Source organism: Falco rusticolus, unplaced genomic scaffold (genome assembly GCF_015220075.1).
Source record: "Falco rusticolus isolate bFalRus1 unplaced genomic scaffold, bFalRus1.pri scaffold_208_arrow_ctg1, whole genome shotgun sequence".
Classification (NCBI taxonomy): domain Eukaryota; kingdom Metazoa; phylum Chordata; class Aves; order Falconiformes; family Falconidae; genus Falco; species Falco rusticolus.
This window is the reverse complement of record NW_023618207.1, coordinates 1-11899: the sequence shown is the minus strand read 5'-3', so window position 1 is coordinate 11899 and position 11899 is coordinate 1. Positions and strand designations below refer to the sequence as shown.

General features: G+C 53.9%; 1 protein-coding gene across 2 annotated transcripts; it reads right to left on the bottom strand.

The window, feature by feature from the left end:
• Positions 1 to 2060: 2060 nt before the first annotated feature.
• Positions 2061 to 11600, bottom strand: LOC119142070 (hydrocephalus-inducing protein homolog). 2 transcript variants are annotated; one of them, XM_037374780.1, is made up of 13 exons: positions 11405 to 11600; positions 10740 to 10908; positions 10222 to 10460; positions 9785 to 9899; positions 8876 to 9080; positions 8284 to 8519; positions 7523 to 7695; positions 6372 to 6564; positions 5724 to 5832; positions 4875 to 5138; positions 4148 to 4293; positions 3589 to 3810; positions 2061 to 2402 (listed from the first exon to the last, which is right to left on the bottom strand). In XM_037374780.1, the coding sequence occupies exons 3-13, from the start codon at positions 10455 to 10457 to the stop codon at positions 2247 to 2249; spliced, it is 2055 nt and encodes a 684-aa protein (XP_037230677.1). In that variant the 5' UTR covers positions 10458 to 10460; positions 10740 to 10908; positions 11405 to 11600; the 3' UTR covers positions 2061 to 2246. The 2 variants fall into 2 exon arrangements, with proteins under 2 accessions (XP_037230677.1, XP_037230678.1); XM_037374781.1 differs by having other exon boundaries at positions 4148 to 4290; positions 11405 to 11599.
• Positions 11601 to 11899: the final 299 nt, after the last annotated feature.

The following is an 11899-nucleotide window of genomic DNA, read 5'->3' as shown; positions in this document are numbered from 1 at the left end:
TGCTTTCTGGGCTGAGATGGGGGACTGCTAACTTTTGCACTCGGCTGGAGACGAAATGTTCCAAACACACCCCATGCACAACTCCACCAGGGAAGGTGCCAGAAAGGAGTTCTGTTGGTAGTTCTTACACTGCCCTGGTACGCAGCAGAAAGGCCCCACAAATGTAGGGCTACTTGCTTTCTGGGCTGAGATGGGGAACCGCTGAATTTTGGACTCGGCTGGAGACGAAATTGTCCAAACACACCCCATGCACAACTCCACCGGGGAAGGTGCCATAAAGGAGTTCTGTTGGTAGTTCTTACACTGCCCCGGTAGGCAGCAGAAAGGCACCACTAAAGCTTTTCTACCTGCTTTCTGGGCTGAGACGGGGAACCGCTGAATTCTGGACTCGGCTGGAGACGAAATGTTCCAAACACACCCCATGCACAATTCCACCGGGGAAGGTGCCAGAAAGGAGTTCTCTTGGTAGTTCTTACACTGCCCCGGTGCGCAGCTGAAAGGCACCACAAAAGTTGTTCTACCTGTTTTCGGGGCCGAGATGGGGAACCGCTGACGTTTGGACTCAGCTGGAGACGAAATGTTCCAAACACACCCCATGCACAACTCCACCGGGGAAGGTGCCAGAAACGAGTTCTGCTGGTAGTTCTTACACTGCATCTGATCTGTTTGTTATTTTTTAGAAAGTCTTGTCTTTTTTTGTTGTTGTTTGAATTGCTGATGCAGTAGCTACCAGAAGGTGGAAGATGACCTCACCAAAAGCCAAGAAAGGCACAGCATCTGTAGGACAAGGCCTCAAGGACAAGAGTCCAAGTACTGATAGCCTGATGAATAGAGACTTGTTAGAACTTGTAGGGCACAAGCCCTGGGAACCAAGGAACAAGCTAACTGCAGACCCCTGAGCCGTCACAGTTGAGGAGGCAACCAGACGGACAGAGAAACAAGTAGCCAGATAAGGGAACGGATGGCGCCGATATGTAACTTTGTTAATCAAGAAAGCCGCGTAGAAAGAAACCCCCTAATTTGGGAATAGAAATTGTTGCTATGTCAAGGTAAACTAGTAAGTTCCTATTGTTCTAACGGTGTGCCTTAAATATCAACCAATCCGTGTTTTTTACGCTAAGATTTAACCAAACAGTGTGTAATATGTAGAAGGTAGAAACATATGTAATTGTAAGAAAATCACTAATAAATGGACAACTTGCTTGCATCAAGCTGTGTCCCGTCTCTTCATTTGCTGCAGCACCTTACCATCCAGACTGGGTGGAAGCAGCTCCCCAGTGTGGCTCAGTGCCCTTTCGTCCTCCACAGCCGCCATCCGGTTGTATTCCAGGGCCACATTGCCCGTGTTGGACAGCATGGAACTGAAAAGCAAGAAGGAGGAGTGAAAAGACAATGACCAATAAATACAAAGCAAGTAGAAAAGTAACACTGTATGGTGAGCTTCTGGTACCCCTTCCTTGATGCTCAGGAGTATCTTTGTCCCCAGGTAACTCTGCCACGTCTAGACCACTGCCCTGGGCTGCCCCGAGACAAAGTGTTTCAAAGTTTGGAGGTTAAAGAGGAAAGGGCAGGCATGGTGCCCAGGAGACTTAATCCAAGGGTCTTATTCAGTTTGACATTATTTTGACTGCAAACTTGTCCTCGAGCAGATGAGGACAGGCAACATGCAATGGAAGCAAACCCATGGTTGTTGTCAGCAGAAAGGCATGGCAGAATCGAACCTTTCCTGGCACGTCTTGGCAGGATGGCGGCCACCATCTCCTGCTTGGCTTTACGTGCAGATACGCAGGCCCCAGCACCCTGCCAGGACTTGGACAGGATGAAACAATACATGACTTGTTTAAAGAGAAGAACAGCAGGTGAGACTGAACACAAAGCCCTAGAAGGGACTCGAGTCCACATGTGAGGCATCTCCAGGCGCCCAGGATGTGTGGAAGCTGAAACCTCAGAACCAGCAGGCAGCAGCACACACACCCCTGCCCCCACCCCCCGCCAGGCCTAATCACCCAGTTAGAAATTAGAAGAGGTTTATTAAGTGGCCAAGCAATAAACACGTCAGTGGGGTTTTTTTGCCTTTATTGGCACTTTATTGCCTTTATTTTCGCCAGACCACGAGTAGAAGGAGAAGCAGAGGCCACCAGAGAGCACGGCACGGCTCCGGCGAAGCAGGCACCAGGTCAGCCCTGGGCAAAGGCAGCTCCCACGCACGGGTCCCTGCCTGGCCTCTGGCTCTCACGTGAATGTCCTCATCTGGAAGAGCAAGGTCTCCTTGAACTTCCTTGAATCGTGTCCGTATCCAGCTTGAGCTCAGCGTAGTCGACAACAGCACTGAGGCAAAGCTCCACCTCACGGCTGCTCTCCTCCAGGACAGTGTGAGCTGGTTCTGGGTCTGTCTCGATCACCTCCAAACAGGAAAGGGAAGAATCACTGAGCAGAGCCTAGAAAGCCCGGCTGAGCAAGAGGAGGCTTTTGGCCTCCAAGATCAGCCACGTACAGGGGCTAGAAAGGACCATTCCCATTTATTTCCCCGGGAAGGTGATAAAATTTAACCCTTCCATTACAGTGTTTGTTTCTACCGACTGAACACCATAATCACCACCACGACTGAGAGTACACCCATGGGGACAATGACCGGGTCATAGGTACCTCTCCCTGTGTTTCAACCCTGTAGAGTGTCAGACCTTTTTCATGGCCCGCTACAGATCCAGCAGGCCTCTAAATTAGGATTAAGTTCCCCTGTGGGAGGTCTGTGGATGGAGAACCCCAAGACTGAACAAAACCAGAAAGCACCTTTTCCCTCTTGTCTTAGCGGGAGGTGCTTTCCAGACACCATGTGTGGGGCAACAGCCACGCTGGTGAGGGCTGGGGACGGGCATTTTGGAATGGGGACGAACTCACTAGGAAAGCCTCCGAGTGCTGCTGCTGACGGGGAAGAAGTGTGGTTTACAGGTCTTAAAAAGGCTCAGAAACTAGGGAGGAACCGTCACTCCAGGTACGTGTGTGTGGCAGTTTCTGGAGCGATGCTTCTCCAGACTGCTGCACGACTGCCACGCAGCGCCCGGGCTGCTCCACAATGAGACATCCCACACAACATGGGCACCACCACCAAAATCTCTGCTATCGGTGTAGGCAGAGCTGACAGCTCACCCACCATGTGCCGGTGGGCTGGCCAGCGCACACACAAGAGCACTAGTGTGGCTCTCCACTCCAAAACAAGAGTCAGAGTGCAGCGCCTTAAACTCCCTGTTGGTGACAAGGCACTGAATTTGATGAAGAAATTTTAACACCACAAAACGTGATAAAATCGTAAAATGTGCCCTCCCGTTCAAACAGGTTGCAACACTTCAGCTTTTGGCAGAGACCGGTAGTTTGCATGTGGCTAAACGTGTCTTGTCAAAAGACCTCCCCATTTTGTGTTGGTGTCACAGGTCACTGCATCTGCCTCTCCCCCAAAACGCACTGCGGGTGAACCTCACGGATGGATTAAACGTCAGGAGGATGCAGGAGCTGCTCAGCCAGCAGAGATGGTGGCCTGCCAGGGGTTTTTTTGTAGCAGCTCCGTTAACTTTTCCTGTTTGCATTTCTTACCTTCTTCTTCACAGGCCACGTGGCTCCTGGGCCCCTCATGGTGGTATCCACCCACTTGATGGTGCGCAGGCAGTCATCCCAGTCTTTAATCTGCTCCGGCGGCAGCGCGAAGGTGATCCTAGCCACCTTGCACTTCACAGGGTGCATTTTGAAGGTGACCGCGACATCCGATTTCAAGGTCACTGTGATGGCCTTAGCACAGCCAGCATGGAGGTGTCCCACCTAGGGAGAACCAGAGAGCCAAGACCTAACTGGAATCACTAGCAAGGGCAGGACTGACAGCAAAGAGATCGATGTGGTGAGCAGCTGTGCCAGGAATCTGCCTCTTACCGTGTATTCATCTGAGGTTTGACAGAGGAAAATACAAAAGATGCCACCTCCCGTAACACTGAGCCTTTTCTGTGGGGTTGACAGCCCCGCGCCAGCTAAGCCAGGGATTGCAGCTCCTTTGTGGCACTGAAACAGGCTCTCACCGGTACGTGGTGACTCCCTGCCAGCTCCTGGGAACCCGCCGGGCAGGGCTGGAGCAATGGGAAAAGGCAGAGCCATCCAAACTCACCTTGGGGGAGAAGTGAAATGGGGTGTCTGCCAGCCACTCAAACCGCATCGCCTCCGTCCTGCTGCGGTTGGTGATGGTGAAGGTCACGCTGTAGGGTTTCCCAATGTGACAGTCCCCAAACGGGATGTGATTCACTCTGGCAGCTGCTAGGAATGAGAGCAGGAGGTCTCAGTGTGCCTGAGGTCCATCCACCCCCCTCACATCCACAGAGACAGGCGTGGCCAACTCTTCCTTGCTCCAAGCCTTCCTCCCTGGGGAGACGCAGTTCCCCATCCTCCCGCTTCCATGGAAGCGCCCTGCCACATGCCTAAACCCGTGGCTGTGGCTGTGCAGAGCCACGCAGCACAGCATGCACTGCCCCTCTGCACAGAGCCAGCACGCTCCCAGACCGCCAGGTCAGGGGGTGACAGCACAGGCTGCGTATATCGAGGGCACAAATCATTAGGCACAGGCTTCATCTCCATAGCATACCATGGGCTGGCAGCCCTCCTTTTGGAGATACCCAGCTGAACGTGGGTATCTCTGACCCTTCCCTGCTAGCCTGCAAGCTTCTCCCTTGACAGAAGATCTTCTCTTCTGCTCTCAAGCTGCCTCTTAAGCCTCTGCAGGCTACAAAAGGCAGCAGGATCTGGCTGCTGAAGCTGGACCGCAGGTGCGCGGCACAGGGTGAGCAGAAACGTCTGTTTTCCTGTTCCTTGATCCACCTGGGCAGCCTTTCCTCTCTTACCCTCAATTACGTCTTCCTCTAGATTGCCCTCAGCATTCTCCTCCTCCTCACTGTCTGCCACCAGTCCGTGGATGTTATCTAGCGTGAAGTCATCCTCGTAGCCTTCGCCCACCAGCTGAATGTCGGTCTCCTCATACGGGTTGTTCACCACTGACAGGTGGATCCTGCCTTCCACACGTTGGGCCAGGGTGGGTTTGAAAAGCACGTCAAACTCTGCTAATTCCCCACGGAGCAGGACCAGGAGAGCGGTGTGAGGCTTTCTCTCTGCACAGCAATGGAATCAGCGACAAGTGATACAGCTGTACCGCTGAAATATTTCCGTGGGGCGTAAGGGGCTGAAACCCAGCTGCCTCCAAGCACAGGTTCTCCCACCAATGGTGCCAGACCCTCCTCCTATGTTCACAAGGCTACGACAGCACCACGCGTATCACTGCTGAAGTGTCTTAAACACAGGTTAACACCCAGCGCTCACTCAAACTGCAGTCAGTCAGCTCCTGCCACACGTAAAGCTGAGCCAAAGAATGGGTTTGGCTTCTGTTGGCTGGCTGTGGGCTCAGGGGCTGCCTCCATTCAGGCTGCTACTCTCACACGCAGCAAAGACCTCAGATAGTCCGCTGAAGTGGTGATAGGCCCCCGCAACTCAACCCACCATGTCCAGAGGAACAGAAAAAACTTCCAACCACTTTCTAGGAGGAAGCCCTGCGCAGAGTCCACATGAGAAGCTGGGGGTACAGAGAGCCCCAGCAAAGAAACAACATCTAACATTTGGCGGCTGCTTGGCCAAGCCAAGAGCAGGGCACACATTTCTCCCCTGTGTGGATGACCGCGCTTCACGCTTACTGGATTTACGTCCTGCAGGAGAGTCCTCCTTCACGCCCCCAGCTTGGTAGACGCACTGTGTGGTGGGCCTGGCTTTCAAGAAGAAAACTCCCGCTTCATCCAACAGGTCTATCGTCAACTGAGAAAAAGGAACACAGAGCACAACCACACTGGTGTGGGTACAGGGTGACACGTGGGTTGGCACCGTACTGGTGCTGGTCCAGCACGGGGCATCCAGCATGCTTCTCCGCTTCAAACACAGCTCGTAGCTAAACTTACAAAGTTCAAGTAAAACTAGACAGAAAAAAGAAGTGTTCAGAGGCGCTGGGATACAAAAGTAATGAACAGAATTTTTCATTAAAGTGTAGTAAAATGGGATCAAATACAATCTAATGCAACTAGGACATCACACGTGCCCACCCGAGAATCAAAGCGTGAGAAGAGAGATGGGGGGAAAACACCCCACCAACTTTCTTGCGTTGTATTTAACTGAAAAGGATAGGCTAGTCAGAAAAATCGCATTTCCAAGAGGAACTCTCTTCCTGGAAATTACAAGTCATTCATTTGCTTAAAAAGAATTTGAGAGCTGTTTCCAGGTCTGCCATGCTTCCTGGGACCTCTTCTCCACGAGACAAGCACTTGTTCCCAGACCAGAGCATTTCCTGAGCAGGTCCTCACCTGGACAGGTAGGGTGCCACCATTACGAAGGACCAGAGGGAGTTTTTGTGAATCACCCAGCAACAGCTTCTTAAAGACCAGCAGAGGGTTCCCTCTCTTACTGTGAAGTACCGGGCGCAGGACTGTCACCCGAGGCAGAGTCCCATCTCCACTGACACGGAAGGTCAGGCTTTGCGCTTTAATTGCTGCAGGGCTGCAGGAAAGGCAGAGGAGAAATCATGACGGCTGGCACTAACCAATTTCCCACCTGGCAAGCAACAAAGCAGGGGCCACCCACTGCATTTCCCCTGGCTGGTGCTCCTGTACCCCACGACACAGGTCTCCTCCACCCCCCTCCTCCCAGTCCGATCAGGGCCATTCACAAGAGCTCTGAAGAGCCAGAGCCTTCCAGAGTAGCAGTTAAAGAACATGTCACTGAATCGAATCGTGCAGCACAGCAGGTAAATAATGAGGCGACAGGTGAGACATGGCAAATTCACTGGCTGCGATGATATGAGACACATGCAAAAAGCACGAGCGCAGCATGGAAATAGTATAAAAGCAAGAAGGGAAAAATAAATAGCACCATCAGTAATGATTATTTCCAAGGACGCTAAAAAAGGAATTGCGTACTAGAGCAGAAAGCTGACTTGTCCTGACTCAGCCACTAAACGGCTGGGGAAGAGCCGGTCAGGGCCCTGGTACACACGTCCCAGGACAGGGGAACTGGGCTCCTCTTTTAGAAGGGCTCCAGTCGCTCCTTTGACAGAGAATAGCTTAACATACCCCAGGTAATCACATACAATCATCTCATTTTAACAGAAACAAGGAGGAAATAACGCACGCTGGCTGGCTGGCACAGAAACGGCTTCATCTAAACCTTTGTCCTTGGAAAGCCCCAGCTCAACTGTTGCACATCTCCATTTCTTTCGGATTCACTAACTCCCAGTTGGCTGCCAAATGCTGCACTGTCTTCACAGTCACTCGAGGCTAAGCTATAACCCCTTCTCCTTCTACTCTGTCTAGTAGTTACCGCCTCCTCTATTCTCTAATGCTAAGCACTCTGCCTAAGGCTACTGAGAGCATCAGGGTTAACAAGAGGTCGGGGTCCTCCCAGAGGAGGGGCAGCCATCAGGCAGGTCCCCCCGCCCAGATTTCACAGGGGGAGTTACCTCGCCAGGACATCGAGGGAAGCCTCAAAAGTGCACTGGTAGCTCTGCATCATCTGTGGAGTGAAGGTCACCGTAGCAAAGGCGTGGGAGCAGCTGGGCACGCACATCCGAACGGGATCCACCTTGAAAATGTCCCTGATGGGGCTGTGAAACTTGGGGGAACCCACAGAGCCCTGTTAGGAGGAAACATCCTTCGGTGTTTCTTACGCAGTCTTATTCTTATATGCGTCAGCGGGAACAGCCCCAGACAGCGTGTCTCCCTTCCTGCTTGCCCTGGGCAGGCTCCTTCCATCGCAGGGGGTGACTCCAAAGCGGTGCTGACCTTGCACAGGGAGCCCAGGAGCGCAAAAGCTGGCTTTGAGCACTGGGCAGCCACCCCAGCACACAAGGGAGGGGGGCACTGCACGGAAACCCCGCGACTAACCTCAAACTGGCCTTTAAAGAGAAGGAAAAGGCCAGGGAGCCTGAGGGAATGGTCTGCTTTGAGCCCAGGCACGTCAGGCCAGTAAAGGCCCCCTCCGAGCGGGCTTCCAAGAGATGTGCAGAAGGGTTTGGGTCTCCCACCAAAGACCCAGAGCGGCGAGCCAAAGCCTTGCTCGAGACGTGCCAAATTCAGAACTGCCACCCTGGCACTGCTGCTCCCCCCTGCAGCCTGACCTGCACGGAGCTGGACTAGTGCGGGCAAGAGGAAGCAGCGAGTCTGGAGAACAAGGCAGCGCAGCCTGTAAAGAGCAACGGTCACCCTGGCCTCTTGTTCTTACCTCACCGGCGATGGGTTTGATGGAAAGGACCACATTGCAGGGGACTTTGTTGACATTGTGGATCTTGAAGCGAGCTGTGGCCCGGTGCCCAACCCGAACATCGGTGAAGATAAACTTGTTCTCATCTCTGACATACACACCCTTGTCTCGCACCGTCTGCGGGGTCTGGCAGAGGTTGACGTTGCTGCAGATTCGGTGCTCCTCAAAGATGGACTCGATGTCATCAACCACAAATGCTGCGAGCAGAGCAGAGGGAGGGCTGAATGCTGAATTCCTGATGAATTTCTCGGGACCCTGCTGGCCTCTCGGAAGGCTTGATAAACCCTTTTTGCCCAGGTCACTGCAAAACCCAGCCTTGGGCAGGGAGTCGGCTGCGAGGATGGAGCTCAGTCCCAGTCAAGGAGTATTGCTTTCCTTTTATCCTTCCATGCATCCCTCCCAGCCTCTCCCCGCTGGCTGACTTGAAAAGAACTGGAACCTCTGAGGATTTTAGGGTTTAGCTTCAAGGTCAGGGCGCCTCTCTAACCAAGCAGTAAGTTCAGGTGCTGACCAGCAGCAGGTCTGGCTGCGGGAACCTGTGGACGGGGCGTACCTGGGAGGCAGGACTCAGCCAGCAGGGTATAGGGGATGCCGAGGGGATTGTCCTGGGGGTCTCTGTCACTGATATCGATGCGCAGGTGCTCCTCGCACGTCCCCAGTGATTCCGCAGAGCAATCCACCGTGATCATCTGCTGGCCCCCAGGAGGGATGGAACCAAAGCCAGGGTACACCGTGAACATGCCTAGAGTGATGCGAGCCTGCAGAAAGAGTCCCAGGAGAAGGCTGATGTCCAGCAGCCCAGCCTTGAGCATCCCCAGCAAGGAGTACGCCACTCCTCAACCTCCAGCCAGGCCGAGCCCCCAGTCCCAGGGCAGGGAGGGATGACTCCACGGCCCAGAGGCAGCCCCAGGACGAGAGGGACAAGCCAGGAGGAGAGGAACAAGCAAGCCAGGAGGAGAGGGACAAGCCAGGAGGAGAGGGACAAGCCAGGAGGAGCTGCAGGCCTGTCCTGGCTGGCACACAGGAAGGAGTTTGGGTGTAAAAGGTGAAGGTGCTAGCTGGGATCCTCCAGCCTCAGGGGTAAAACAGGAGAGCAGAAATAACTGTGAGAAGTGACGGGAGGGAAGAGAGGGGACTGGGAAGACGAAAACACAAGGTCAGCTGGTATCTATGGAGTGGGACTTCAAACAGGAACGTGCCCACATCTGTGGTATTCACAGACCTATTTTGGCTAGCAGCCACCAAACACGGGACCTGCTCCTCTCTCTTGACCCCACAACTCCAAGTCTGAGCCAGAGCACGGGACTGTCAGTGCAACTGAGCAGCTCCTGCCTCTGCTTGTGGCTGGGAGATGACGGACCTCCATCGTGCAGACCATGTCCCATCCCACGGTGATGAGTCCCCATCAGCGTCCTCCCACAGCACCCACAGCAGTGTGTCTTGGGGAGCGGGAGCCACCCACCTGCATGAAGGGGCTGGCAACCTTCTGCAGCGAGCGCTTGCTTTTCTTGGCTGAGGAAGTCCTTTGGTGTAAGTTCTCACTCTTGCCAGAGTGGGCAGATTTCATTTGACATCCACTAAGAGGAGAAAGCAGAAACGTCCATCATGCTGAGCCCCCACCCCGTCTTCTCTGAAGCCAAAGCTGACCTTCCCCTCCCCACCGAGGAAAGCCTCCCTGCCCCTCGCAGCCCCCGGCGGCACCTCCTGCAGCTTACGGACAGCTCAGCTGTATCACCAGCTTTGCCCGACACACGGGGACACTGAGGCATTTTTCCACTCCCTGTTCACAAGCAGGTGACGTGAACTGGACAATAACCCAGGTGTCTGGGCTGCCTGTCACACACCAGCCATGCTGTCGTGCCTCCTCAGGCAGGGCAGGTGGTGCAGGTCTTCTCTCACCTTTTCTCTTGCAATCGGGATGCGTCCTGGTCTGCTCGGTAGATGAGGAATTTAAAGTCAAGGCTGCCTTTGTTCTCCAGCATGAAGGTGCAGGTTTTCCTGCTGCCCTTCACCATGGCACCGAAGTTGATGAGCGAGGCGGGGTGAATGCTGTACTTGCTGAACACAGCTTTCGCCGACACCCTCACTGGGATGACGGCGACGGTCTCGCCTCCTCCGCAGATGCTGGGCTCCATCACCTGCAGCCAGAGGAGGGCTTGGTAAAACCAGCAAAGAGGCCAGCCTCTGACTCTGTTCCCTGATCCCACCCCAGGTCCCCACCAGCTCATCCTCCCTGTTTCAACGCCTCCTCCGGAGCCAGACTTTCAGCTCCGCTTAGGAAGCATCACAAATGTTTTCTGAGACATTGCTGTCACCTACGAGAATTACCCAGCTAAAGCCCTCCTTCCAGAAGGCACCTGTCCTGCTCACGCTCCCAAGACGTGCTGTGCCACCACTGCCTGGCTGGGGCAGCTCACCTGGTAGTGCAGGATGGGTTTGTCCTCGATATTCACTTCCGTCTTGGGGTGGAAGAACACCTGGACCTGCACAGGGCGCCCGGAGGCAGCCAGCAGGCCCTTCTGCGGCTGGATAGTGAAGTGGCTTGCCAGGTCTGGTATGGTGGTGCCTGCAGCTTTCAGCTGGAAACTGGGGAGAAAGGGAAGGAACAAAGACCTCTGCAGTTAAAAGTACAAGTGCCACCAGCACAGCCAGGACTTGACATAAGACCATAAAAAAATTAAAAGGGAATGAGTCCAGCTCTGCTTGGGGAATCTCAGATCTTGACAGAGTGCAGACCATCATGAGTGTTGCAAACTAACCTCGACACCCAATTTTCTCATCCCCTCCTTTAAAGAGTCATAAAGAGAAAGGAGCTGCCCCTCAGAGGAAGGCAATGGATCTCAGCAGTGAGTGGCTTCAATTTCAGGGTCTCTCCTTCTGGTTCCTGCTCAGCTGTGAAGGACTGCTGGTGTGGGGCTGCATTCTCCCTTAAAGTCTTTGAGATTAGGGAGCCCGGGCTTTTTATTTAACCAGACCACGAGGCAGCCAGCACGGGAAGCGGTTCTAGCCAAGGGCAGGAGGAGAAGGCAGGCCTGGGCAGATGGTGGCACCACGCGTTCACAGACCAGGCAGCTGGACCCACCTGTACGCAATCTCGTACTTCCCCTTGTTCCTCAGAGTCAGCACTTGCTTTGCATCATCCAGGACTTTCAGGACTCCAAAATCCACGGTGCCACCTGCACCTGCAGAAAACCCGCAGAGCCAGGCAAGAAACGGGGAGTATTAGTGAGCTGCTACAGACCACACCAAGTGACAAGACAGATATTTCAACACTTCCAGGCCAATTTCAATTGGCCTCTCAATACTGAAATGGGGCTTATAAGAAAGGTGGGGACAGGTGTTTCCGGGGGGGCTGTAGTGACAGGACAGGGGGCAATGGCTTTGAACTGGAGGGGAGAATTACATTAGCTGTTGGGAAGAAATTCTTCACTGTGAGGGTGGCGAGGCACTGGCAGAGGCTGCCCGAGCAGCTGTGGCTGCCCCATTCAAGGCCAGGTTGGACGGGGCTTGGGGCAACCTGGACTAGTGGAAGGTGTTCCTGCCCATGGCAGGGGGGTTGGGACAAGACAATCTTTGA

Coding starts and splice junctions, on each gene's coding strand:
- LOC119142070 (XM_037374780.1), bottom strand. CDS start 10,457: ATGGAGCCCAGCATCTGCGGAGGAGGCGAGACCGTCGCCGTCATCCCA. Junction 9,900..10,221: donor TCCCGATTGCAAGAGAAAAG/GTGAGAGAAGAC, acceptor TTCTCCTCTTAG/TGGATGTCAAATGAAATCTG. Junction 2,403..3,588: donor CGTGGCCTGTGAAGAAGAAG/GTAAGAAATGCA, acceptor TCCTGTTTGGAG/GTGATCGAGACAGACCCAGA.